Source organism: Eschscholzia californica, unplaced genomic scaffold, assembly GCF_041429995.1.
Source record: "Eschscholzia californica isolate CP2 unplaced genomic scaffold, dmEscCali1.0.p SCAF_4, whole genome shotgun sequence".
Classification (NCBI taxonomy): Eukaryota; Viridiplantae; Streptophyta; class Magnoliopsida; order Ranunculales; family Papaveraceae; genus Eschscholzia; species Eschscholzia californica.
Window position 1 is genome coordinate 51896979 of NW_028238461.1, and position 26248 is coordinate 51923226.

At 35.4% G+C, this 26248-nt stretch overlaps 3 protein-coding genes across 11 annotated transcripts in view; 2 read left to right on the forward strand and 1 right to left on the reverse strand.

Annotated features, from left to right (window-relative positions):
• The window catches only part of LOC147545904 (DNA-directed RNA polymerase III subunit 2-like), a 30302-nt gene extending 22982 nt beyond the window's left edge, over positions 1-7320 (forward strand). For both annotated transcript variants that reach the window (XM_086638425.1, XM_086638426.1), the window contains exons 25-38: positions 74-118; positions 1178-1255; positions 1330-1469; positions 1597-1678; positions 2303-2403; positions 2483-2618; positions 2744-2874; positions 3745-3870; positions 3969-4024; positions 5116-5186; positions 6027-6111; positions 6193-6296; positions 6537-6665; positions 6925-7320. In XM_086638425.1, the coding sequence (XP_086494551.1) occupies positions 74-118; positions 1178-1255; positions 1330-1469; positions 1597-1678; positions 2303-2403; positions 2483-2618; positions 2744-2874; positions 3745-3870; positions 3969-4024; positions 5116-5186; positions 6027-6111; positions 6193-6296; positions 6537-6665; positions 6925-6978 (1338 nt within the window). In that variant the 3' untranslated portion in view covers positions 6979-7320. The remainder of the gene's footprint in view (positions 1-73; positions 119-1177; positions 1256-1329; positions 1470-1596; positions 1679-2302; positions 2404-2482; positions 2619-2743; positions 2875-3744; positions 3871-3968; positions 4025-5115; positions 5187-6026; positions 6112-6192; positions 6297-6536; positions 6666-6924) is intronic.
• A 1642-nt stretch (positions 7321-8962) lies between these two features.
• On the forward strand, positions 8963-10650 carry LOC147545905 (large ribosomal subunit protein eL21x/eL21w-like). The gene is made up of 2 exons (XM_086633209.1): positions 8963-9277; positions 10232-10650. The coding sequence occupies exons 1-2, from the start codon at positions 9041-9043 to the stop codon at positions 10487-10489; spliced, it is 495 nt and encodes a 164-aa protein (XP_086489335.1). The 5' UTR covers positions 8963-9040; the 3' UTR covers positions 10490-10650.
• A 209-nt stretch (positions 10651-10859) lies between these two features.
• Positions 10860-16132, reverse strand: LOC147545906 (uncharacterized). 8 transcript variants are annotated; one of them, XM_086633203.1, is made up of 9 exons: positions 15774-15910; positions 15220-15404; positions 14503-14576; positions 13094-13762; positions 12692-12990; positions 11915-12551; positions 11610-11825; positions 11420-11538; positions 10860-11330 (listed from the first exon to the last, which is right to left on the reverse strand). In XM_086633203.1, the coding sequence occupies exons 3-9, from the start codon at positions 14558-14560 to the stop codon at positions 11076-11078; spliced, it is 2253 nt and encodes a 750-aa protein (XP_086489329.1). In that variant the 5' UTR covers positions 14561-14576; positions 15220-15404; positions 15774-15910; the 3' UTR covers positions 10860-11075. The 8 variants fall into 8 exon arrangements, with proteins under 8 accessions (XP_086489329.1, XP_086489331.1, XP_086489327.1 ...); XM_086633205.1 differs by lacking the exon at positions 15220-15404 and having other exon boundaries at positions 13094-13759; positions 15868-16132; XM_086633201.1 differs by lacking the exon at positions 15220-15404 and having other exon boundaries at positions 15868-16031.
• Positions 16133-26248: the final 10116 nt, after the last annotated feature.

The following is a 26248-nucleotide window of genomic DNA, read 5'->3' on the forward strand; positions in this document are numbered from 1 at the left end:
TTTAGAGGCAGAAATAACTCTTTGCATTCTGGAATTTCTTAAATGATCGTAAACTCTGTACCATTTCTTGTAGTGTGCAATGGGAAAACAAGCAATGGGAAATATTGCTTATAACCAGGTAAGATTCTCTTCTTGTCTCTCTTATCACCTTCGTACCAGTATTAAAACCTTTTATCAATATTTCCCTATTAAAACATATGGAGTCCAATTGTTTTAGTGATCAAGTATTCTACCTTCATCTTTTATTTGTCAAACAAACTGTAAAAGGCAACATATTCTACAGACTTCGAGTGATAACATCAGGTTCATAAAAATTATGAACGACTTGTTTGACTGCTGTGTTGGAAATTCTACTGTTCCTGAGTGTTAATAATGCAGTAAGTGTTGGGATGTTCATTAGATACTGCTCTTGTTGCTCTTTGGTCGATACACTCAAACATCGACGGGGATGGGATCTTCATTCAGGAGTGCATATTCGTATGTTGGAATCAAGCATGAGCAATTAGTTTTGTAATGATGGTTCCCAAGTCCCGATTACTGTAGATGTCATAGAAAAGAACATTACGGGGTTTTAAAACTATTCCCTCCGTCCCAAAATGAATGACCTATTTTGAAAAGCCAACTTTTTAAGGCAACATCATTAATTAGAGTTTGACTTTCAAAAATAACATGATTTTTCCAATTGTACCCTCTTTAACTTTTTTACCATACCATGAAAAAGTTCAACTTACTTTTAAATAAAGTTGTCATTAAATTTATATTAATGGGTATTAGTGGAAGAGCAAAAAACTCTACTTTTTATTTTTAGAAATGGGACAACACAAAAAGGAAATTAGGTCGATCAATTTGGGACGGAGGGAGTATTATCTAAGAGGTGATTTGAACTTGGATATAGTCCGGCATTCAATTTGGGACGGAGGGAGTATCATCTACGAGCTGTTTTTTTAGTTCCGATACTAATATTTAGGCTTTTATTTACACTACTACATCTTATTCAACTTATAATTGATTTTCCAGCTAGTTCCTTTTCCATTTTCATATTTATTTCATGTGATTTCAACGTCGAATCTCTTTGTTGTATTATTTGATGATTATATAGTTCTACTTCTTATATCTTTTAGTTATGATCCCTTATCTCTATCTAACTGAAGTTTGTATTTTTCATCAATTTTTGCAGCTTTTCCGGATGGATTCGTTAATTTATCTTTTGGTATATCCTCAGAGGCCATTACTGACTACAAGAACAATTGAACTGGTTAGAACTCTTATGCCTTTTCATACTATGCAATCATTGCGACATAGCATATAAGCAAAATATTTTGTTCTCAGGTTGGGTACGATAAGCTTGGAGCAGGCCAGAATGCAACAGTTGCTGTTATGAGTTACAGTGGTTATGATATTGAGGATGCAATAGTTATGAATAAAGCATCACTTGATCGTGGATTTGGTCGTTGTATCGTAATAAAGAAGTATCAACCTGTTAATTTCAATTTGCTTTCAGAATTCTAGTTCTTATTTAAATGCATAATGTTACATATAAGTTACGCCTCGTTAGGTTGTACTAAAGATATTTCTTTGAATATTCTCCATGGACAGGACATCTTGCATCCTTCAGAAGTATCAAAATGGTGAACGAGATAAAGTTGCATCACGAGAAAAAGAAAAACAAGACCAGCAGGTTTTATATTTTCTTTGTTATAAACATGATATGTAGCAATGGACTTCCGTGCTGGTATCTCATTCTTCTAGGGAAGTTGTGGGTTAACGATGCCCCTGCCCTGCTTCACTCACCTGTGTAGTATCAATTTCGTTATGAATCCTATTGTAGGCTTTTGTGTACTTGTTACTAGTTTAAATGTTCATATTGTTAGAACAATAATGTCGATTTGGTCCATGGATATTACATACATATTATTTTCGCTTCACCTTCTCTCCCCCCTAATACACTGATTCTACCACTCTTTTAAAATTTTGTAACTTGCAGGCTAGAAATTACAGTACGGTGAAGTCTACATATATAGATAGTTTTTTTTTTTAATATCATGTACCTGTATGTTTCTGCAAAGAAAATTGTGACCATCTTACTTTCCTTTTCTTGCGAATGTCATTTGAGGAACGCTGTTGACTATACAAATCTTTTTCTTAAATCAAATCCACGTGTTTTCATTTAGTTGTGATATGGACCTCGCTTCAAACTCCTAATTGTTCCTTGCCTTTTTGGTTTTTTATATGTACATAAGATTTTAATTTAGTATTTGGTTGGTTATAACTTATAAGTCTCAATTATTTGTATTCTGTGCAGAAACTGGACTATGATGGAATAGCATCTCCTGGGGAAAAAATTAGTTTTGATGAGGTTCTTCTCAATAAATATGTGCCATCAAGTACCGACAGTCCTGTTGTGTAAGTTTAGGGTGGAAATATTTAGCGTATTTGTACTTGCTGTAAGAACCATTTGTCTTACCTTTTATTGGTTATCTAGGAATTACAATCCTGCTGCACAGAAGTACAAAGGGCCCAAGGGAGAGACATCAGTGATTGACAGAGTAGCACTTTTCACAGACCAAGACGGGAATGAACGCATCAAGTTCCTAATCCGTGAAACTCGTAGACCGGAGGTAAGTCTATACATGAAATACTTCAGTTAAGTTGTTAGACCTGAAATTTCCTCTCATGGTTGATTAATATCATAATACATCCTGCTGTTTTCAGTTTATCTAACTATGTCTCTTTTTCCACACAGGTTGGTGACAAGTTTAGCAGTAGACATGGGCAGAAAGGTGTTTGTGGTACCATCCTTCAGCAGGAGGATTTTCCATTTTCAGAGCGTGGTATATGCCCTGACTTAATTATGAATCCTCATGGGTTTCCAAGGTAAGTTCTTCCTGTATATTTGTACTTTTCTTGACCTTCAGTTTTTAATTGCATCTTGCTTCTGAAATCTCTTCTTATGCAAATAGCATGTTTTGGCCTTTAGGCCTTATGAAACATCTCTTACTATGTGAAAGCTGCTATTTACGAATATTTCCTTCCACACATGGGGACATTTTGTAATAAGGCCTTTTTGAGTAGGGATAGAAAAAACGAAGGAAAGAAAAAGTAAGATTCATAAAGAAGGAATGGTCGGGTAATTGGTTCTTCCTAAGCAAATGTGCATTGGCATTTGAAATTCTGATATCTGACGATGGTAATGATTTATTCTAATGAATGAGACATGCAAGGGTGTATTCACGTGATATTTCCCTCATTGATAATATGTAGCACCGGACGGATCCTGAGTGCGAATTTTTAATCTGTTTGGAGGAGAAGTTTGGGTCATTTCCGCTGTAATATTGGATTCAGTTTCTAAATTTTACATTCGCATATGGTGCTATACAGCTATACCATATGTTTTTTGAACAATTGACTATAGTAACATGAACCAGCTATACCCGCTGATAGCGTTTAAAAGATCTAATGTAGGCGCTAAGCAAGTTTATAATGATATCTTAACTTAAGGTTTCACATGTTGTACTAACTACTTCTTTTGCAACTTCTTCTATCTGTGTGTTAATTTCGCGAGCCAGTTAATTTTAATCTTTCATTTTCTTGATATATCCTTATTACTAAAAGACATTCTGTTTGCATTTGTTGTATTGAAGCCCGTTAAAAAGATTTGGCTCATAAGTTTAACGCTGAAATAGCCTGGTCTTACTAATTGAGTAATTTGACATATCTTTGTTTGATTTTTCTTGTGACCATCAGTCGAATGACAATAGGGAAGATGATAGAGCTTCTTGGTGGCAAAGCTGGGGTTTCTTGTGGTAGATTCCATTATGGTAGTGCATTTGGGGAACCAAGTGGCCATGCAGACAAAGTTGAAGTAATTAGGTATATTCTCTTTAACTTTCTCGCTTTTACCTTTTAGAGGAGCTATACACTACTTATCAAGCTCGCAGCATTTTAATATATACTTTGGTTTGTGGCAGTAACACTCTTGTGAAGCATGGCTTTAGCTACGGCGGCAAAGATTTCATCTATTCAGGTTCTTATGTTCCTTCAAAAGTTTTACTGTAGAATTGGTTGATTCAGTGATGGGTGCATTTCATGTCACAACAACGATTAGGCCGGTAGAGCTGAAATTTCATAAGCCTGGTAATACTGGAAGAAAGGAAAAAAGATTAAGTGTATAGAATGAAGTCATGAACAATAGTTTGTGAGCCATGGGAAGGGTGTAAACACTGTAAAGATGTGTTTATAGAACGCTAGAAACTGTTTCACTTGAAAGGTTTTTCAGTTCAAAATGAAATGTCATATCATTAATTGGCGATGGAGACAACTATAAATAATTGATTGGCGTACAACATACTTTTTTGGGGTGGGGGTGTGTGGGTAGCACTCATGATGATAAGACTAGGATAACTGTGAGTAAGAGAAATTGGTCCAAGACTTTTTCGGAATTTTTATGTGATAAAATGCTAGATGAAAGTATGAAACTATAAAGAGAATGCACTATGTAAATCTATCTTTTCTCTTTTGTAGCAATAGACAGACAAACAATGTGTGCATAGTCTTGTCCCGTTCAGTAACCTAATACAGATGTGCACTGCAGTACTGCACTGGAACATAGTCCCCAAAAAAAATACCCTGATTCGTAAAGATTCCTGTATGTTTTCAATGGATCGAGTATACGGTCTATACCATTTAATAATCATGATTGACTGAATATCTTTCCTTCACTGTGCTATGTAAATGCAAAATTTGTGGTAGCGCAATGCTACTTGTTTGATGTATTAGACTTTGACGTAGTGGATTTCTCGTGTTACTTGCATCTAATTTTTGCACCTTGAGAAAGTCAGGGAGTTATCTAGTTGAAATTTTGAGCATGCTCAAAGAGTTCTAGGTTGATTCCTACTTGCAAGGAGAAATATCATTCAGTATGCTTACCTCCTAAATGCTTTAATTTCTAATTCATTAGGTTTCGTTTGGATGGTATTGTTTCTTGGTTTCAATTGGTATCCACAATTTGATGATTCACTTGCACATCTGCAAGGATTTGAAATGGTTATGATAATCTATTGATGTTTGAATCATGAAATGCTTGTTTTCCTGTTGTAACCCTGTCCTACATTCCAGGTATCACTGGTTGCCCGCTGCAGGCATATATTTTCATGGGGCCAATCTACTACCAGAAGCTAAAACACATGGTCAGATTTTTTTTTTCAGTTTGTTTTATAAAATCCTATAGCTGATTCTTATACTTTGGTCTTGTTGCATTTTATTCTTCGGTGATCAACCACACTTGTCTTCCTTTTAACAAAAGATGAAGGCCAATTTCAAATCCTTTCACAAACTCTCAATCTCGAATTGTCTCCTAACTATTGTTAAAATGTCCAAGGCCTTTTGTTCTTCTTGGCATCTGTTATTCCGAACAAATATTTTTGTTGTCCTCTTTGAGGAGGTTAATAGTCTGAAATGAATTTTTACATGCATGTTGATCTTCTTGATCCTCATATTCACTACATGGTGTAAAATTCACTTCGATCACTATTGACCTCCAGCATAGTGTCCTCATGAATTCAGCTCCCATTGGAATCGTTTATTGGAATTCAGTGCTAATTTCCTAATGCAATGGATATCTTTTCAATAATGGAAATTCTACACTATGCTCGAAAAGTCGGAAATCGGGACTAGTCGGTCGACTTGGGCCTAGCTACCAGGCGGGATGACAACGGGACCAGTCGGATTTCATCGGTTAAACTTAAAATAAAAATACATATATATGTATATATATGTATATAATTACATATATAATTATATTATATATAAATTATTACAATTATAAACATGGTTTATACATTAGAAATACAAAATTATAAATAAAATCAACTAATTGTAGAAGTTAGATAGCAAAATCAGTCCATAAACTTAGTTAATATCAATTATAAACATGTTTTCTACACTGACAATAGTAAAGGTTGCATTGTGTATTGTTACTCCACCAGTTTCTTACTCTTTATTGCATTGTAATTCATGTCGTGATTTAGGTTCTAGATAAGATGCATGCTCGTGCTAGAGGACCCCGTGTTCATCTAACCAGACAGCCTACTGAAGGCAGAAGCCGGAATGGAGGTTCCAAAACTTGAATATGATTAAATATTTTTTAGAGTTACACTTTCTGAAAAGCTCGAGTTAACTATTTGAGACTTGCAGGATTACGACTAGGAGAAATGGAACGTGATTGTTTGATTGCTTATGGTGCTAGTATGCTGATATTTGAACGCTTAATGCTTTCTAGTGATCCGTTCGAAGTTCAGGTATGGATAATTGCCTTTCCAGTATTGTGTTGAGGTAGTTCCAATTTTACGTTGTAGCAACGACAGTATCTGCAATTGAAAATTGTATTAAACTCTTTAACTGCATGTTGGTTGATCCCAAGATCCTATTGGAATAATATAAGACTAAGAGTGTTTTTATCTGTGTCACATATCTTGTCTAGTACCACACTCAGGACACAGTAGTGATAGTTTACTAAAAGTACCGTTGCATTTGTGCAGGTTTGTCGGGTGTGTGGTTTGCTAGGTTATTACAACTATAAGATCAAAAGTGGTGTTTGTTCCACTTGCAAAAATGGGGATAATATTTCTACAATGAAACTCCCATATGCTTGCAAGCTCTTATTCCAGGTGAGTGTAAAGATTTCATTGCTTAACCACTTCGATCAATGTGCGTAATAGCCCTTCTGTGAGACACTAGATGCACTTTCAAATGTATATGAATTTAGCTTTCTTTAAGAAGCATATCGAATATCGAATCGAGAGTTCCCTTTGTCCGAGTGGGACTATTCTCAGATTCTATCATTCACAAGTAGTTTGGGTTGTAACGGTTTCGTATATTTATTATGGTATTGGTGTGGTTACGATGGCTAATAATATGAAAATGCAGGAGCTGCAATCGATGAATATCGTTCCTCGGTTGAAACTGACCGAGGCCTCATAGCTGATGGTGTCTATCGTCCATATTTATTTTCTTCATTTGGACAATGGCAGTATTTTATCAGCAAAAGCTGCGAAAATACAACAGGGCCTCAGTTGCTGAAAAGAATCCTTAGCAAGAAAGTCATGGCAGGAGGTTCTTGGGTCTTTCTTCTGGAACTTGATCATTATATGGTGTCATTTATTTATTTATTTCTGTTGAAATGGTGTCATTTATTTATTTATTGTTGTTGAAATGGTGTCATTTATTTAGTAGGAAATCTTCTTGTCTACCCCTGTTAGTTATGGTATAGTGGCTGAGAGTTGTACCAACAAATTTTGCTTAAAATTAGCCCCTCAAAACCTCCTTCATGTCTTCACAGTAAAGTCTTTTTCTATTAACAGATGATATTACGTTTATTTTATGTATTTTAGGGAAAAAACACGTAAATGAAAGAGCAAGAGCCAGGACTGAGTAGAAATAAGATATAGGTCAAGTATATGAGTCGATTTTGTTTTCGTCCTCAAGTTGTGATCAACTAGCCCTTTTTGCCTGATCTTGCTGGCATTCGATTTGGTCCCAATTGGTTTGGTTCTAATTGTGTCTCGTACCTCCACTTGACTTCTCCATTTCACTTCTTTAACACTTCTCCATTTCACTCTCGTCCTCTGCACCTCACCTTTGTTCGTTGGCTGTCAAGCAGTTCGGTGATGTTGAAATATTCTTTTAGCTCTTCTGTCTCTCGTCCACCTACACTACCATTCGCCAAAACAGAAAAAAAGTGGGAGGGAGGGAGGGAGGGACGGTGGAGAGAAAACCAATGTCAATCAATGACCTCAAATTGAAGAAGGAGAAGGTGAGGTGGAGGGATGAAAAGTGAAAAATCTGACATTTTTTGCAATTTTTTGTTTCTGTAAAACTTCTTTTTGCAAACTGAGTTTGCAGAAGTTCATGGCTGCAAACTCGGTTTGCAAACTTGAAAGATTTGAATCTGGTTTTAGGGTTTAAGAGAAAATGAAAATTCGGATAAGAAACTTCAAAGAAGACTAAGAAGAAAGGTAGAAGATCAAAGACGAAGAAGAAGATCAATATCTAGCTAAATTAATAATATTTGGTTAGGGTTTTGGTATTTCGGGATTGCTGAAGAGAGTGATTCATGAAGAGTGGTTGTTCGTGTAGGGTAACTGCTCATCATCAATGATTCGTCTTCGGATCTCGCAAAGATAAAACCAAGAATTAACAAATATAGCAAGTATTTTAGGGCGGCTTCTCGTCATGCGCGATAAGTGGGAGTTCGTCTTTAACAAAATATCCCCAGATTTAGAGCTTCTTCACGAATTGACTTTCTTGAAGCATGATGACAAAGAAGATTTGGCGAAGATAATGATGTCGAACACAAACTCAGAGAAAAGGAAGAAGAAACATGGAGAAGAAAATGAAGAAGAAACCCTACAACTTTCTGGGTTTTGCAAGAGAAAGTGACTTTTAATGTATAAGGGTAGTTTATGAACCAAAACATTAAAAAATGACCTGATTGATAATTTCTCATATTATTTTAAATTTCATGTATCGATATCCATAATATTTTGGCAATTTGTAGTCAATAGAAAAAGTTATTTACTCTTCTAGCTATTATGAATAATTTATTGACCCAAACTACCATTTGAATATAAAAGGAAAATCACTTTGTATCTTGCCTATAGTAGTGTTGTTTTTGGCGTTTCATTTTAGACATGCAATATTGCTTCTATTTTTTAGGCGTTTTACTTCGTAAATGAAACTAAATCTTAGCGTCGAACCAATGTAGGTCTGTTTCTATTGATGTTCCTTAAGGAACAAGTTTTAACGCTTTTGGAGTCGGAAAAGCAAATTTTGTTAATCATTGTGCACCTTTTTTAATAAGTGGGGTGCCTATAGAACTTCCGAATAAAAATTATCTGGACCGGACCATTTCTCTTTGTCCAAGCCCAAAAGTGCTTTAGGGTTTTCATTTGCTTTATAAGAGCGGATGAAGTAGTCTAGGGTTTCTTGTTCTCGTTCAGAAGTTTTGAGAGAGAGAGAGGAAGAAGCAGGCGATAGAGTAGCGATGCCGGCCGGTCATGGACTCCGATCTAGAACTAGAGACTTGTTCTCTCGTCCATTTAGAAAGAAGGGTTACATCGCCTTGACGACGTATCTTAGAACTTTCAAAATCGGTGACTATGTCGATGTTAAAGTTAATGGTGCCATTCACAAAGGAATGCCCCACAAATTCTACCATGGCCGAACTGGAAAGGTCTGGAACGTCACTAAGCGTGCTATTGGTGTTGAAATCAACAAGCAGGTATAACTCCTCATTTTCTCTCTTTTTCTATAATCATTTTTTGATTATTTTGTTGATTTAGTTTTTTATTAGCTAACTGTATCATATTTAATGGATCTAATCAGTATATATTTCGATTTAGCTTCATAGAAGCGAAATCTTTGTTTTCTAGGTTAGGGTTTTGTATGTTAGGGTTTTCTTGCTTTATATCGTTGATTTGTTACTGTTAGAACCTATGTAGTTGGTCGAGACACTGAGTTAGGGTTTGGACGAGAATCTAGGGTCTCGGCTTGGGGTGAGACTCGGCCAAGACACTGAGATAGGGTTTGAATTGGTTGATTATGTTTCAAGTTTATACCTTGCTTAGTCTTACTTGATAGACCTAATTTAATGTTAGAAGTTAGAACTAATCCAATAACAGTGCTTATCCAAAACGGTATCGATTTTTCGTAATTGGTTTATTTTCCGATTCCTCTTATGTAATTTATAATCCTTCTGTTCTTAGTGCAAAATTCTGTGTCATATTTGAACAATTGATATGCAAGAAATTCCTTTCAACCCCTTAATTCTATAGAACTGGGTAATTAACTAGTAACTCCTACCTTTTGAAAAATGAGAAATTGCCCAAACATGTTACAAAGATAATGTTGAGCCATGAATTTTAATAGTACCGTGATTACTAGTACTTCTTAAGAGGATTGGTGAGGCTGACTATTGTGTGCTAATCCAAGAACTTCGTTGGTTTCTTGAAGAATCATCCGAAAAGGATTTTGTAAGATTTACAATGGATTGGAAGGTACCCCCGATCAAGGACTTTGAGAATTGAAAGAATTTTTTTAATTTTGCTTTTATAAAACCATCTGAATTATTGTTTCATTTTTTACTTGTGTGAGTTTTTATCAAGATATACTGTTATAGTGTTTGGAGTGAGTAATATTAACAAATTTTAACGTTGGATGATGGTGTGGGTTTTAGGTTAGGGGCAACATTCTGAAGAAGAGGATCCATGTGAGGATCGAGCATGTGCAGCCATCAAGATGCACAGAGGAGTTTAAACTGAGGAAGATTCAGAACGACAAGTTGAAGACGGAGGCGAAAGCAAGAGGAGAGAAAATCAGCACCAAGAGGCAGCCTGCTGGTCCAAAGCCTGGTTTTATGGTGGAAGGAGCAACCCTCGAAACTGTTACCCCCATTCCATACGATGTGGTTAATGATCTTAAGGGTGGATATTAGAAGCTTCCTCTTTAATAGATTTCAATGGTGAATACACATTAATGGAGTTCCTTTCTTATTTGATGGTATCATCTATGTTTTTGCAGACTTCTTTGAGAATTATTAGCTTGTAGTAAGACCTTAAAATTTTCATTTTTATGATATCAGGATTTTGATTTAAATTTTGATATATCTATCTCATGATTCTCATCCATCTATATGTTTTGTGCTTATAGTTTTCCTAGTTCCCAATGTGATACATTTCTAAAATGATCACAAAATGTCAAGATTGAATTAAATTAAAGAACGAATAGAGTTGAGCAATGAAATGTATATGGAGAGAGTGCTTCGGCTCAATGCAAAGACAGTGCTACAAGGTTTAGTAAATCAATGAAGAGGAAACAATGCTTAAAATATCCATAATCTCCCATTGTTTGACACTTCAAATTCTATTGTTTTTAACACTTCAAAATCCATCGTAACACTGGATTGTGTCCAATCTACTGAAATAAGCGACGAAATTAGGAAGTCGTGACACAATCTACTGAAATAAGCGACGAAATTAGGAAGTCGTCTCCAATCTCCAAAACATGCTCACTCCCATCTCCTAGACACGAGGTTTATTTTCTTCTTCCTCGGTAACATGTAAACCTTGAAGCTCTTCATCAATAGGAATGATCCATTCGTCATCTTCATCAATATGCCTTGAAACAATTGGATCATTCACCTTCCGTTCCTTGTTAGCTTGTCCGTTACCATTCTTTCTTTCATTGTAATGAATCTGGAACACCGTATTGTACTGGATATAGGCATGCTTTCTCAACTCTAACTGCCGTTCAAGATGCCGCCTCTTCGAATGCAACTGAAATTGCATCACACACATATCGGATAGGGTATAACTTATTACATCCTAATGTAAATTTAAGAGAATAAAGCAAAAGCTTGACTTACAATCTCGAATACTCTGCGTCTACGGACAGCTGGTGAAGCCCTACATGTTTGGGTCAAAACTCTCATTGCAAACTTTTGAAGTTTAGGTGTGCTGCCCCCGTACATACTCCACCATTGACCTGTATTCGACGAATCAATTAAAATAAATTACAAACAATAAATCAATGAAATATCAATGAAAGAAGCTTACGAGGCGTCATTCTTTCCCTTAAACTTATATCCATTCCATATTCAAATAAGTCCTCTGCATTTCTATACTTGATTAACTCGAGCCTGATTTCATTGTGCTCTTCATCATCAAATACAAGCCTATCAATAGCTTTGTAAAGTCCAGACTTGATTTTAACATTTTTCTCGATCTCTGTTGAGTTCTTATGATATATGGCAGGATTTAGATAAAAGCCAGCTGCATACAGACTATTATATTATTTACGATTTAATAATATATAGTTTTTTTAACTTCAGAAACGAGAAAAACATAACATTCATCAATACCTGCATATAAAGGGTGAGAAAGCTGATCGGTCCACCTATTGTCAATAATATTCCATACCATTGTGCATACCCGCATTCTCGAACCAAGGTTCTTCTCTATTTGTTCCTTAGCATCGTCTATGGCTTCATAGATAAAACCCATGCTAGGCTTCTCTTCTGTATTTACCAACCTTAATACATCGACTAATGGGCCCAGTACAAGACAAGCCAATTCCACATCATCCCAGAAACCTTTTTTTGCTACAATCTTAGCAACATTTTCCCCACTAGGGCTTTTTGAAGTTTTACTCTTCATCCATTGCTCTGAAGTAAACAAAGCTTGCAAGTGTTTCTTGTTCTCTAAAATGCTCTTCAGTGTGTAATAAGATGTTGCATACTTGACAACAGAAGATTTATGCAAATCTAACCCATTTGTTAACTTAAGAAGCATGTCTAAAACTTCTTCGATGTTATAAATATATATTACTATCGCTCTGGCTTCAGCTAAAACATGCTTTACATGTGGTACCATGTGACCAATATCTTGAAGCATCAAGTTCAGGGAGTGAGTTGCACAAGGTGTCCAAAATATCTGTGGATGTTTTTCTTGCAAAATGCTTCCAGCCGCCTTGAAGTTTGAGTCATTATTGGTAATAACCTATAGAAATTAAACATATATATATATATATATATATATATATATATATATATATATATATATATATATAATTAGTTCATTGAATAAACAAATCCATTTCTTTTTCTTGAACAAGTTATATCGAAATAGAAAAGAGTTACCTGAATTATATTTTCCTCTCCTAAGTCCCAAATCACCTTACTTACAATCTGTCTAATGGACTTGGCATCGTTGACATGCTTGGAAGCGTTGATAGACTTATAAAAAACAGTCCCTTCTAAGCAATTGACCAAAAAGTTAATCAAAGTGTTACCATTTTCATCTGTCCAAACATCCACCATTAAAGAACATCCATATGTCTCCCAGTGCTTCCTAAATGAATTGAAAAACTCCTTTGCTCTCTCATATTGCTTTGTTGGGTGCATGTAAGCTATGTCCTCGTCTGTCCATGTGAAACCCGCTAAAGAAAAAAAGGTAGTAAATAACAAATAAATAAAATCATCATTAATCTATTCTTTACTTCCATTGAAGAATTTTAATTATAAGGTAGTTTATCACTTTACCTCTTCCATACTCCGCAAATGCATTGATCATATCCTCAAAGCTGGGACTAAGTACAGCAGAAAGAGGTATGTTGCACTCAATTACCCAATCGAATATTTTCTTCCAAACATCTTTCTCTGACTTCTCCTCATAAGGACTGTCTTTGTCTATTGAAGTTTGTTTCTTGAAAAACGTATCCAGTGGGCCTATAACATTGCTGACGTCCTTTCTCTTTCTGTTAACACCAAAATTACCAGGTAATATATCATTAGGAGGCTGCATTTTATTATCTTGGCTCTGATTCCAGCTCCCACCAATACTAACTATTTCTTTCTCCTCCTCAACGTCAACCTTATCATCCCTACTGGCAAAGGTATTATGCTTCTCAAGAATGCTATTTATTCTAGCTTTGTGGGCCCTTTTTTTTCTAACTTCAACCAGTGACTTGTTAACTTTTCTCTGTACCTCTATAGATACGTTGGGACAGCCTGAGACGTTCCCCTTTTGATGGACAAGATGTAGTTTTAGACGATGAATCCCTCCAGAAACCATCTTACCGCATAATTTACACCATACACGGTCCAAATTCGAGGGATCTCTACACTCTCCCCACTCCCACCCTATATCACCAGAATTCCTCTTTATTGAGTAGACAGCAGGGCTATTTGAAACTCCGGCATAACTCGCTTCTAAATCATAACACAGTCAGAAGACAGCATATAGTACAGAAAATAAAATAAGTGGAGAGACAGGTAGAGCAAGGCCATACGTCACAAACTCACAGGAGATAGCAAAGATTACATTACAGTATCGTCAGTTCGAATATCATGATTTTGAGCTCTTGATTCTAATAAACATTAAGCATATTTAAAATTAAAACGCTATCCAAACATAAATTTAAAAGTAATCCCACTACTATAACTTAATCAAAACTATGACATAAGCAAAACATATCATACAATTGAGATGAAATTCTAAATTAGGCTTTCAAGTTCAAATACAAATTCAGGAATCAGGAATGACGGTTTCCCCCTCATCCACTCATAAATGGCTATGCCCATTGTTGCACTAGCACACAATAATCCAAAAATTTCGATCACTCGGGCTTTATAAGTAAATAGGTGATTATGAATTAGAGCAATGGATACTTCAATCCTAACTAAAGTTTCTTAAACTTAACTAGATTCCGAAGTACATCATTCCTGGTCAAATTCACTACTCAACTAAGGCATAGCAATCAAGAAAAACAATAAAAGCTTATAAATGATTTTCCCTTTGGTGATCCCTCAATAGAAAGTTCGCCACAATTCAGAGACCAACCAACAACACCCTAGAAGAGTTGTACAACTAACACCCAGATAAAGATAGAAGTGATTCAACAAGAGAGTGGTGTTACAATTTCTTTTTCTAGCATCATTTGACGACTTACCTTGTGATGATTGACTATCAGCATCACCTGGTGAAGGAGACTGCATATTATCATCCATAAACCTGAAAAAGCACCTCTCTAAATTTAGACTATACCAAGTTGCATTACTTATTAACTTGAAATAACTAAGCAGCTTAAAGGGATAACTAATGCATGAAGGCCTCCAACGAAATGTCTTAGATTATTTGAGTACCATGAATGCAGCGATACGACATGACTAATTGACTGTATGCGGTTCTTTGTGGTTAAGAGGGGCAGGGAGGGATATTTCAATAATGCATCCATCAATTAAAAGCTTCTATATAGAGCACAGCTTGCGAACTGAACATTCAAGCAAAAAACCGCAACAACTATGATAAATATCCTTGGAGCCCCCCAAGTGATTACTTAATGGTTTAGTAGCAAAAAGATCATAATAGCCCTAACTTTGTTATCATGTTGATTAAGATGGATGACAGGTGCAGGAAAGAGATTCCGTTTAGGAGCACTGAATGTCTACTACAATTATAAATAGTTAAACTATACACGTGAAAATACTTCAATGATGTAGTCAATTACCATTCCTTTATTATTATCATAAGGTTTCAATTACCGAATTGCTTAAGTTTCTTAAAATAGATGTGTTTATCCTTCTTGCATAAATTAGAAAATGAAGTGGGTGTGTCATTATGCAAGCAAGGGCAGGATAAAATAATTGTTTGCTCGGACTAGCCGGACCTGGTATTGAAGGTGTGGCTTAGTTAAATCTTTGGTTTCCTCCCACATGGAATGCACTCATAGCACCACTATAACCGCTGAGACCTTTATAACTCAAACATCCAGACGCTTTCCTCATTTACTTGGATAACACCTCACCCAAATGGCTAAGATCCGAGTTCGTGGTGCCAGCATGAATCCTAACACTATATAAGCTTATTATGGTCATAAAATTAGCGGAATAGTTTGAAGGGTTTAACCCATTTTTATGGATGTTCTTAAGTCTTAACAATGAAGTTAACTATAGTACTCCATTGAGGGTATTAGGGTAATCAAAGTATGAACAAATCCGTAACTAATACAAAAAAAAACATTAGTTAGTTCAGTCAGAGTACAGTGTGATCAGTTTATGAAACCCTAGATGATTATCATTTGAATTGCAAACACATTAAAACATACGCTCCACAGAAAAATATTTCTCAGAATCATATCACCACCATAACAGAACAACATATTAGATCAACAAAGTAGTATTGATAAATCTAAATGCATTGATTAATAAGCAGATCTAAAACCTTCAAGATCGAGAAAATGAAATAGGGAGAGAAAACTCCTCTTCTTTGTCCTTGTCTCCTACTCTTTTTTAGGGTTTTGAGGATAAAGAAAAACCCTATATCTGTAAAGCGGGAAACAGAACGCTGCCTCGGGATTCTACTTTGGCGCTAATTCTGTCTTGAAGTTCTAATTTGGCGCCAGTTTTTCACTCGATCAGGCATTTTATCTGGTCCATATTTTATACTGACACTCACTTCTTACTGAGCCTACCGTCCAACAGTTTGAAAGTTCTAAAGGCGCCCCTTATTTAATTTTGCTATACGTGCCTGCGGCCAATTGGCCTTTTTTTGGAAATGAATCTGAGTAGGTGTACTTGGCTCTAGATGTTAATTACATGGGCTCGAGGAAAACATATACGCGGTGGCGCAAAGAGTGTGCGCGTGTTCGTGTTTGTCTGAAACAGAGAGATCGAAAGCGAAAGGTAGAGAAACGAAGAGAGGGAAAAAACGTGGATGGAGAGAGAGAGCTAGAGAATGGGATATCAACTATCGATTTTCATGTGAGCGCAATCCAATAAAGCGACTAACCATAGCCTCTGTTGGCGTTGTGTTTAACAAAAGACTTGGTCCAAGATAGTTGACAAAGTGAAGGAGGCTATTCGGGACTTGTTGAAGTGGTTTCTCTTATATATTCGCTAAATATCACAAAAGTTTTGGTATGATGAGACCTAAGGTATGTGTCAATCCTCATGCCAAGCATAATTTCAACTAACAAGAATCGGATAATTCTACTTTGACTACGAATGCAAGTACACAACCTAGCTGGTGTCATAACTAATTCATTTTTATTTGTTATTCATTCGAAGTATTTTGCGAATATACAATTTAATAATTGATCGTTAATATTTTAAGGCTTTATACATTACCTCGAGTTCCCAAACAAGTTAGACCCGTAGTAGAATGAATGTCAAGAAATACTATAAAAATCAAAAACCATTGATGATTAGGAAATCAGAATGAGATTTCATTGTATTTGGTAAACAAATTCTCATAGACATATAGATTCAAGTGGATAAAGACCATCAACTTCCCAAGCTTAATGGTGACAATATCTTAATATTTAAATAAATAAACATTCTTTTATTTAAATAATACTTTAGATCTTCTTGATCACTTGTCATTTTAAGTTTTAAAATATTTCAACTTGTTGTACATAAAGGAGTTGCATTTCAGGAGAGGGGAAGTGAACCTACCATTCTCTTCTATCTAAAAGGATACGAGGGAGAGAAAAACAACTATCATTGATTAGTCTACTAGAGTAGAGAGAGAAACATAAATCATGGGCATAAAAAAATTTAGATGCATTGCACCTTGACTATCATAAAAACCCTAACATTTGAAAATATGAAATTATACAATATAAAATCTAAAAATATATTCGAAAATAAACAGTAGTCACAAATCAAGTTAAAATAAACTCTTTTACTATTTGCAATGCTTGATTATAAACTCGAATATTCCGACTCAAATACTGATTAGCTTATCAAATGAAGTCATTTGAACATTTCACACCCATCTTTTTTTTTTAACTATTTTCGGTTAGGAACTGTAGTTGAAGGTCAAATACGTAAAAATAGAAATGGGAAATGACACTTTTTTTTCCTATAGGTAGATGAGTGGGAATTCAATGGATAGAAAAGAATTGTTACTTCAAATTATGAATGTTTGTTTGTCCAAGGAAAGTTGGATTGGTCAAAGAATACCATTAGGTTGAAGAAATGGAATGAGTTGTCCTAGTACATTGCAAAGATGTAAAGAATGAGTGAGATAATTGGAGAGGGGAGATGAATAATTGACATGGAAGGGTTGTTTTTGTTTTAATTTGTCAGTTCATCCTCCCCATTTCAAACTTAAAAAAAGAAAAAGATGAAGGTCTTAAAAGTTACTACTATCTATCTAGAAGGGTTGATATAGTTTTCCAATCTAATCCAATGTATTCCCATTCATGTGAATTTGATTCCTTTCTTTATAAATTAGTACTCCATTATTCTTCTATATAAATTGTAGTAAGTTAAATAAACAGTGGATTAAATGAAGGCTAGTGTTTTGAGGCATATACTTTTAGTTAGGGCGAGAAGAGTTTGGACCAATCTCATTTGACCTAAAATCGACCAATTAGATCATAGTGCAACTTGATTTTAAGACCCAAAACAAGTAGTCAATTCAATAGATCCAAATTGTATGCCCAAAATGCTATTAGGCGTGTAATTTGTAGAAGAAGTGGAAAAAGAGTAGTCCATTCAATAGACTTTAGGAACGAGATAATTAAGGAGAATAAAAGGCGACCAAGACTGCAATAAGCAGCCACGCCTGTCTACAATAGCAAAAAGTAATGGTTCACATTTGACACTCCCATCCCATCCCCTCTTGGTACAATATGGCACCCAAATTCTTAGAACTTTGACACACCTTAAAATTACAAAAGAACCATAGAGATTATAATCTAGTTTTCTATCAAATACAAAAAGCAACATGTTTACTACTTTTCATTTTCTCTTTATCTCTACCAATGACATAATCATACAATCTCCTTTCCAAATGTTGACTCCGTAAAGAATTAGCAAAATATGTCAATACACCTTTAATGGGGAGAAAAATCATATTTTTTTTCTCGAAAATGAAATGAATTAATTCTAATTTTCGTTTTGGTTTTCCAATAAGGTGGATTTTGCTTATAGTCATAGATACATTGACTGTGGTGAAAGTTGTCAAACAACCACATTTTATAGAATGAACCATGTTATTTCATATAGAAAAAAACGTAACATATTACGAAAAAACTCTAAGTGAACAATATACTAACAAATTAGTGGATACATTATTTGACACCTACATATAAATAAGGTAGGAAAAATATGGAGGAAGTTCAGCTTCCTACGAATCCAAACCACAATCTCTCTAGATGTGCAGCTAATTGGACCAGTATAGTATAAGTCTATGTACAGTCAGTACAAATGATATTAAACATTTACTATTTTTTTTTTTTTTTGTGGAAATATTAAATTTTTACTAGTTAAATGAATTAATAACTTGCATTGTCCTTACAACGACGGTCTATGTAGCGATCCAAACTCAACGGTGGGAAGTGGCGACTAGGCAGGAGGGTTGCACTCACTGCAAGATTTAACCTAAAACCATAAGACACGAGCTAACAACAACCATGCACAACCTGTATCCGCATTATTCTAATTTTGATTTTGGTATGATAATTTTTTTACTATAATCATTAGGGGAGAAAAAAAATATATTCATTCCTTTTACCATACCTATATCAGCATTTCACAAGGGACCCTTCTCTTTCGAAAGGAGTCCTGACATGACAAACTTTGGTAAGGTTCTTCACTTTGTGTGATATTAAGGGAGGGGGGGGGGGGGGTAGTGGAGCGGGACTTTCACAGACTTTCATAGACAAAATGTCCCGTAGACATTTCAAGACATTTCGGATGAGTTATTATAGACAACATGTGTTCATAGACATTTTCAAGACATTGAGAGTTTGTAGACAAAATGTCTTTATAGACATTTCAAGACATTTGATCCATAGACAAAATGTCCTGGGGACATTTTAAGATCTTGAGTCCATTGACAAAATGTGTAATGCATATTATATTTGTGCTAATCAAAAATATATTTTTCGACTTTTGTAGACATCTGTGAATATTTGTGGACATTGATGGACATTTGGTAGACATTTATTATTTTAATATTATTATTATTATTTAATCACATGAAATAATATATTAATACTAACATTTCAAAAATATATTTTTCGACTTTCGTAAACATCTGTGAAAATTTGTGAACATTGATGGACATTTGGTAGATATTTATTATTTTAATATTATTATTATTTTTTAATTACATGAAATAATATATTTATACTAAAATTTCAAAAATATATTTTTCGACTTTCGCAGACATCTGTAAATATTGTGGACATTGATGGACATTTGGTAGACATTTACTATTTTAATATTATTATTATTGTTTAATCACATGAAATAATATGTTTATACTAACATTTCAAAAATATATTTTTCGACTTTCGTACACATCTGTGAATATTTGTGGACATTGATGGACATTTGGTAGACATTTATTATTTTAATATTATTATTATTGTTTAATCACATGAAATAATATGTTTATACTAACATTTCAAAAATATATTTTTCGACTTTCGTAAACATCTGTGAATATTTGTGGACATTGATGGACATTTGGTAGACATTTATTATTTTAATATTATTATTGTTGTTTGATCACATGATGGACTTCAAATGTCTCTTGTTTTTTGAAAGACATTTTGGCTTCCAAATTTGTCCCAAATCCTTCACAAATTCATCAAACTATGAAGTCCACCAAAGTCTGGGACATATTTTGTCTACAATCGAATGCCTCGGACTTTCATAGACTCTCAAATGTCTGGATTTGAATGCCTCAGACTTTCGTGGACTCTCAAATGTCTGGATTTGAATGCCTCAGACTTTCGCGGACTCTCAAGAGTCCGCGAAAGTCTTGCTCCACTACCCCCCCCCCCCCCCTTACCACATGTTCGACTCCTTGTGCGGCCCCCTTCCAAACGCACTCCCCAGACAAGATACATAACGTGTTAGTTACACCATTGTACGGATCGGTACACCCACAAGGCCTAATACCTATCGGCTATCGTTTGACTTGGATGTCCCATTGGCTCCCCTAGCTTTCACCTATGGGAAGACACTTGGTAGAAGAATCTATAGTAAAAAAGGACAGATTTAACTCTAGCCAAAAAAAAAATAATACGGATTTTAATTATACTAGGGTATACCCCGTGCCCTAGGGCACGAACAGTCGTATCAATTAAATTTGACGACTTTCAATAATTATTATTATTGTTATATAGTAGATACCATAATTTTTTGGCATTCTAATTATTATTTATTTCATGAGAGAGATATCAATTTTTTTTTAGCCCTTGCAATATCTTTTGTTTCCTTTTTTTCTCAAATTAGATATTTTATTTCTAAGAAAGATCTTTTAAATAGGTTATTTTATTTCTAGGAAGGACTATATCTTAAATTTTGGAAGGACTTCTAGACAATATCTCTTATTAAATAAGGATGTTTGTCCCAGTCATCATTTTTCCTTCTGTTTTATATAATAGATGTGAAAAAACGTATCTTGACATTGGAATATGAATCGAAAGAGAATCGTGAATCATCCAAGAATCTGAATTAAAAAGATTTGAAATCGAGATTTCGGACCCCCCTGATTCGGTTCGAGAACCTAAACCCGGATTTTAGGACGACAATTATTATTTTCCCTTTTTTGGTTTGTTCCTTCTTCCCCATTTATACTAGACTAGACTAGGCCCCGACAAAACAAAATCAGAAAACTGAAACCTAAATAGGAGACGAGATTGAAACTGAATACCAACCAATTGAATTCACCACCACCCAGATCCTTCCCCCATTTCCACTCTTTCTCTACTTTCTCTCTCTAAAAAGGTAGAAATCAGAAACCAGAGTATAAAAATAGAAGAATCAATCAACAACCCAGATTCCAATTACTAATGTAGAAGTTGAAATGAGAGAAGAGAATATGATAAATCATCATCATCAGCATTTGAGATTATCAAAGAAATTAGAGAGATTTCAAAATCAGAATATGAAGAAACAGAGAAGGAATTCTACTGAGAATTTGATGGTTAAGTATTTCAGTTTTCGTTCGATTTTATTGTTGTTGATTTTGACAGCTTTGTTGTTATTACTACCATTAGTTCTTCCTCCTTTACCTCCACCACCATTGATGTTACTTCTTATACCTGTTGGAATTATGGTTGGTCTTATGTTTCTTGCTCTGTTTCCTTCTTATGTTACTAACATTGTTGTCTCTTCTTCTTCTTCTACCAACTACTTCACTTGATCAGGTCTTATTGAAAACCCTAATTTCATTACTTCAAGGTGATTATGATCATTGTTTTGTTTGGTTTTGAGTTGGTAATTTTAGTAGTAGATTTAGTCTAAGAGATGAGGGAGTATTGACAATTAGTAGTATATGTAAATAAAGGATTTTGAAATGATTAATATCCCTATTATTCTAATTTTGTTTCTGATTGAGTTTAGATTGGTATTTTAATTTTTCTTAATATAATCTTTAGTGGAGGAAATGGAGAAGGAAAATGATCTTCCATTTTTTTTTTTTATCAAAATAGCGATAAAATGATCAAATAACAATTGGAAAATGATAGAGTGACTTAGAAATTGGTACTTAGAGGGTGACATATTTCCTCATTTAGAAATAAAAGCGGTCCCCACCGTAGTCAAACTTTGAAAAAACCTTGTCTTTTAGTGATTCCACATCAGCTGGGCATTAAAATGCCTAAAAAATTTGGGCTCTCTAGCATCTCCCATAACAATTCTCTTATAATGGCAAATAACGGTTATAGTGGTGTAACTAGGGTCGGGAATGGGACATTCGGGTTCCCACTCTTAGCCGGGTGGTGGGGTGGGGCGAGGAGGGGCGGGGGATTGGGCGGCGCAAACTCTAATGGTATGCTATCCATTACCTACCCACCAACAAACATTAGTCCGCTCGGAGAGATATCAAAGGGAGATAAGAATCACTAAGGTTTAGTATTAGTTTAGAGGTAGAGATTGAGTAAAAAAAAAGAGTTAATTCCTATATGGCCCCCTACTTTGTGACCAGCTTCCTTTATGGCCCTCAAATTTCTGTAAATTCAAATATGGCCCCCTATTTTTATGGAAATGTCATAAGTACCCTTCCCATTAATATATTTTGAAAATAAAATTAAAAACAAAAACCTAAATTCCACCTCACTTCCCTCTCCACCACTCATCTCTCTCCACGTCACCTCTCTCCAACTCACCTCTCTCTCTCTCTCTCCAAGTCAGCACTCTCATGAAGGTCGCCGGCCGGAAAATTTTCCGGCCGGCGACCTTCAAACTAAAAAAAAAAAAAAAAAAAGTTTTTTTTTTTTTTCACTCACCTCTCTCTCTCTCTCTCTCTCCAATCAGCACTCTCATGAAGGTCGCCGGCCGGAAAATTTTCCGGCCGGCGACCTTCATACTAAAAAAAAAAAAAAAAAAATTTCACTCATCTCTCTCTCTCTCTAAAAATTCCGGCGAAGGGGGTTTCCCTTCGCCGGAATCTGGTCTGTTCTGTTGAAGAACAGACCATCTGTTCTTCAACAGAACAGAGGTCTGTTCTGTTGAAGAACAGATCGGTCTGTTCTTCAACAGAACAGACCTATTCTGGTCTGTTGAAGAACAGACCAGATCTGGTCTGTTCTTCAACAGACCAGATTCCGGCGAAGGGAAACCCCCTTCGCCGGAATTTTTAGAGAGAGAGAGATGAGTTCAAAAATATTTTTTTTTTTTTTTTTTTAAGTATGAAGGTCGCCGGCCGGAAAATTTTCCGGCCGGTGACCTTCATGAGAGTGCTGATTGGAGAGAGAGAGAGAGAGGTGAGTGAAAAAAAAAAAAAAAACTTTTTTTTTTTTTTTTTTAGTTTGAAGGTCGCCGGCCGGAAAATTTTCCGGCCGGCGACCTTCATGAGAGTGCTGACTTGGAGAGAGAGAGAGAGGTGAGTTGGAGAGAGGTGACGTGGAGAGAGATGAGTGGTGGAGAGGGAAGTGACGTGGATTTTAGGTTTTTGTTTTTAATTTTATTTTCAAAATATATTAATGGGAAGGGTAGTTATGACATTTCCATGAAAATAGGGGGCTATATTTGAATTTACAGAAATTTGGGGGCCATAAAGGAAGCTGGTCACAAAGTAGGGGGCCATATAGGAATTAACTCAAAAAAAAAATAGTGAAAGAGATACGTTGTGATTTTTTTTTTTTTGTTGAAGAAAATAAAGGGTTCAATCTGAAATTTTGGAGGTAATATGTGAGGAGAAGGGCTAGGATTTATTAGTTTATAGAGATAGTAAGAATAGAGTGAAATTGCAAAGTTTGGTGAAGGATGTGAAAACCCTGCCATCTCCCGATTGTTAATATGCCCAATCTCATGTGTTGAGTCTGCCCGAGTTGAGCACGCGAGCGCCCATAAACCCCTTTCACATGGACCATTTTCCCACGCCTAAATGTAATCACAAGTTCCAAATTTCCCTTAGCTTAACTTTGACCCTCTATACGGAAAGGAGGGCAAATTTAGACTAAATTCAAAATCCACAACCTGATTTCACCCAAGTATATCAGAGCAACAATGGCTACATGGCCCGACTAACATGAACCGAACAAACCCGACAAGACAAAAATTGCACATGACCTTAACATTTTGCTTTGTTCAGGCCATTCAGACCTTTGACCCCCTGTTTGCAGTGAATCATTTTTGTGGGTTGCCTCCTTTATGAGAGGTTAAGTTTGGAATAACTTATAGACTTGGGTTGATACTTTGTATCTAAATCCAAGGACAACATTTTCAAGTGGTTGAGTCATCAATTGGTTTTCTGATAAGGATGTCTTGGTTCAAATCTCCTAATAAAGCAGAATATCTTTTGATTAACATTCAATAACCTGCTATAGTAAATTTAGATTTTTTCAGTGTCACCCTCTCTCTCTCTCTATGTTTCCCAATTCCATCTGACTTACTGGAAAAGGAGAAAACTCTTTTTTTATTTTCTATTTGAATTTTGTGGAAGGCCAAATATCGTCGAGAAAGATGAATAAGAATCTAAAAAGAGTGTCAAAGGGTGCTTGAACGAGGAATCAGACAGGACCAGAGGTGCGCCCTGGTCGTATGTGGAATGGTCAGAGTCGGTCCATGGACACAAAAAACTACACGCGCTGCCTGAACAACGAATCTTACAAAGTCTGGTACAGAAAATGATAGTTCCAGATTCTGGACTGGCTTGTACAGAAAATGATAGTTCCAGATTAAGGTGCTAACCCTAGTCGGACGTATGTAAAGCAAAGTGAAGATATTACATCTAAGAGTACTGGAATCAATTATCGTGTACATTTCATTTCCAGAATGAAACCAATTATACTTAGAAGGAAGGAAGTATACTAAAATATGCAAGTGTTAGGAGAACGATAAAAAAAAATTTATAAAGGTGGGAGATCAAAGGTCTATAAGCCATCAAGCAAATATGTCAATTCATGTGAATAATGAAACCCACACCAACTAATATGTCAATTCAACAAGTGAATATATTTGAATGTAAAACCCACAACAACAAATATGAGCACAAAATCATTGGATATCATTTCAGAAACATAGCTTCTATGTGAAATTGATGATGAATCATGGACGAGACTAATGAGTGGGTAATGGAACAGTTTTGTGTTCATGGAAGTCAGGTTTCCTTGATAAGTGTAGAGTACATCGTTTCCATACTAGTGTGCCAGTATGGAAGCAATGGCAAGCCATGCCTTCAAATGACTTAGATCTCTCTGTGTTTCGGTTTCTTTCTTAGTCTTTTGCATACGTGATGATGTAAGTATCCTGCTGCTTACTCCATCTCTACGGTAAAAGTCTTGAGATTTCTTCTTCTTTAACTTTATATTTATCAGTATTTTAAGTGGGTACACCTTCATCTTTGTTGGTAAGACTCAGGGATTTATCCTCGGATCTCAGAAATTATCTTTGTGGTACTATTTACTCTTCTTTAACCTCTTTAGATTTTAAGTTCCTGCCATGGCATCATGAAGCTCAATCTCTTGCCCTCCGCCGCCGGTGCTGAACGCCAGTGGAATTAGGATGACGAAATAGGTGCCCATTGGTTTGACACTTCTCTGGTTTCTGCTGACCCTCTTTTATACCCAGGTGGTCACTTATCGTCTAGAGGCATGTTCCTTCTTTTGGCCCATTCGTATTTTCAACTGTAAGAGCATCTCCAATCCAAGACTCAATCTTAAAATCTTAAGTGCCACCTAGGATTTTAGAGTTTTTTTTTGAGAAAAAAAACCTCTCCAATGCAAAACTCAATTGAGATCTTAAGATGATGTGGAATCATTAAGTTTTAAGATGTCTCAACTAGATACTTATTTTTGAGATTTCTTTTGAGAGTCTTAAGCGTCTTAGTCATCAAATTTAATTTTTGGACCAATAGAAAGCCTTTCTTTCTCAACCTTTTTTCCTATTAAATGTATGTGTGACATGTGTATCTATTAGAGTTTTTTAGAGTGTTGCATTGGAGAAAGACTTAAATTAGAGACACTCAAATTAGCCACATATGAAAGAGAATCTCAATTGAGACTCAACACATAAGCCAAATAGAGTTGGTTGTGGTTCCTTATGATCGTCTTTGGAGTACCTCTCTTTTCCACTTACTATTGTGGAGAAAGATGTCAACTGTCAAAGACACAAAATGAAAAAAAAACTAGTTAAACTATAGGTGTAATATTTGTTTTTTCATGTCTGTATCCCTCATTCAATGTTGTAACGTTTCACGTTTTATAAATAATAGTAGTACTACAGTTACCG

Excerpts from the sequence above, each read along its gene's own strand:
- LOC147545906 (XM_086633201.1), bottom strand. The coding sequence starts at position 14,560 with ATGGATGATAATATGCAGTCTCCTTCACCAGGTGATGCTGATAGTCAA. Across the intron at positions 13,763-14,502 it reads TGATAGTCAATCATCACAAG|AAGCGAGTTATGCCGGAGTT; the intron begins GTAAGTCGTCAA and ends GTTATGATTTAG. Across the intron at positions 12,552-12,691 it reads GAGAGGAAAATATAATTCAG|GTTATTACCAATAATGACTC; the intron begins GTAACTCTTTTC and ends TAATTTCTATAG.
- LOC147545905 (XM_086633209.1), top strand. The coding sequence starts at position 9,041 with ATGCCGGCCGGTCATGGACTCCGATCTAGAACTAGAGACTTGTTCTCT. Across the intron at positions 9,278-10,231 it reads GTGTTGAAATCAACAAGCAG|GTTAGGGGCAACATTCTGAA; the intron begins GTATAACTCCTC and ends TGTGGGTTTTAG.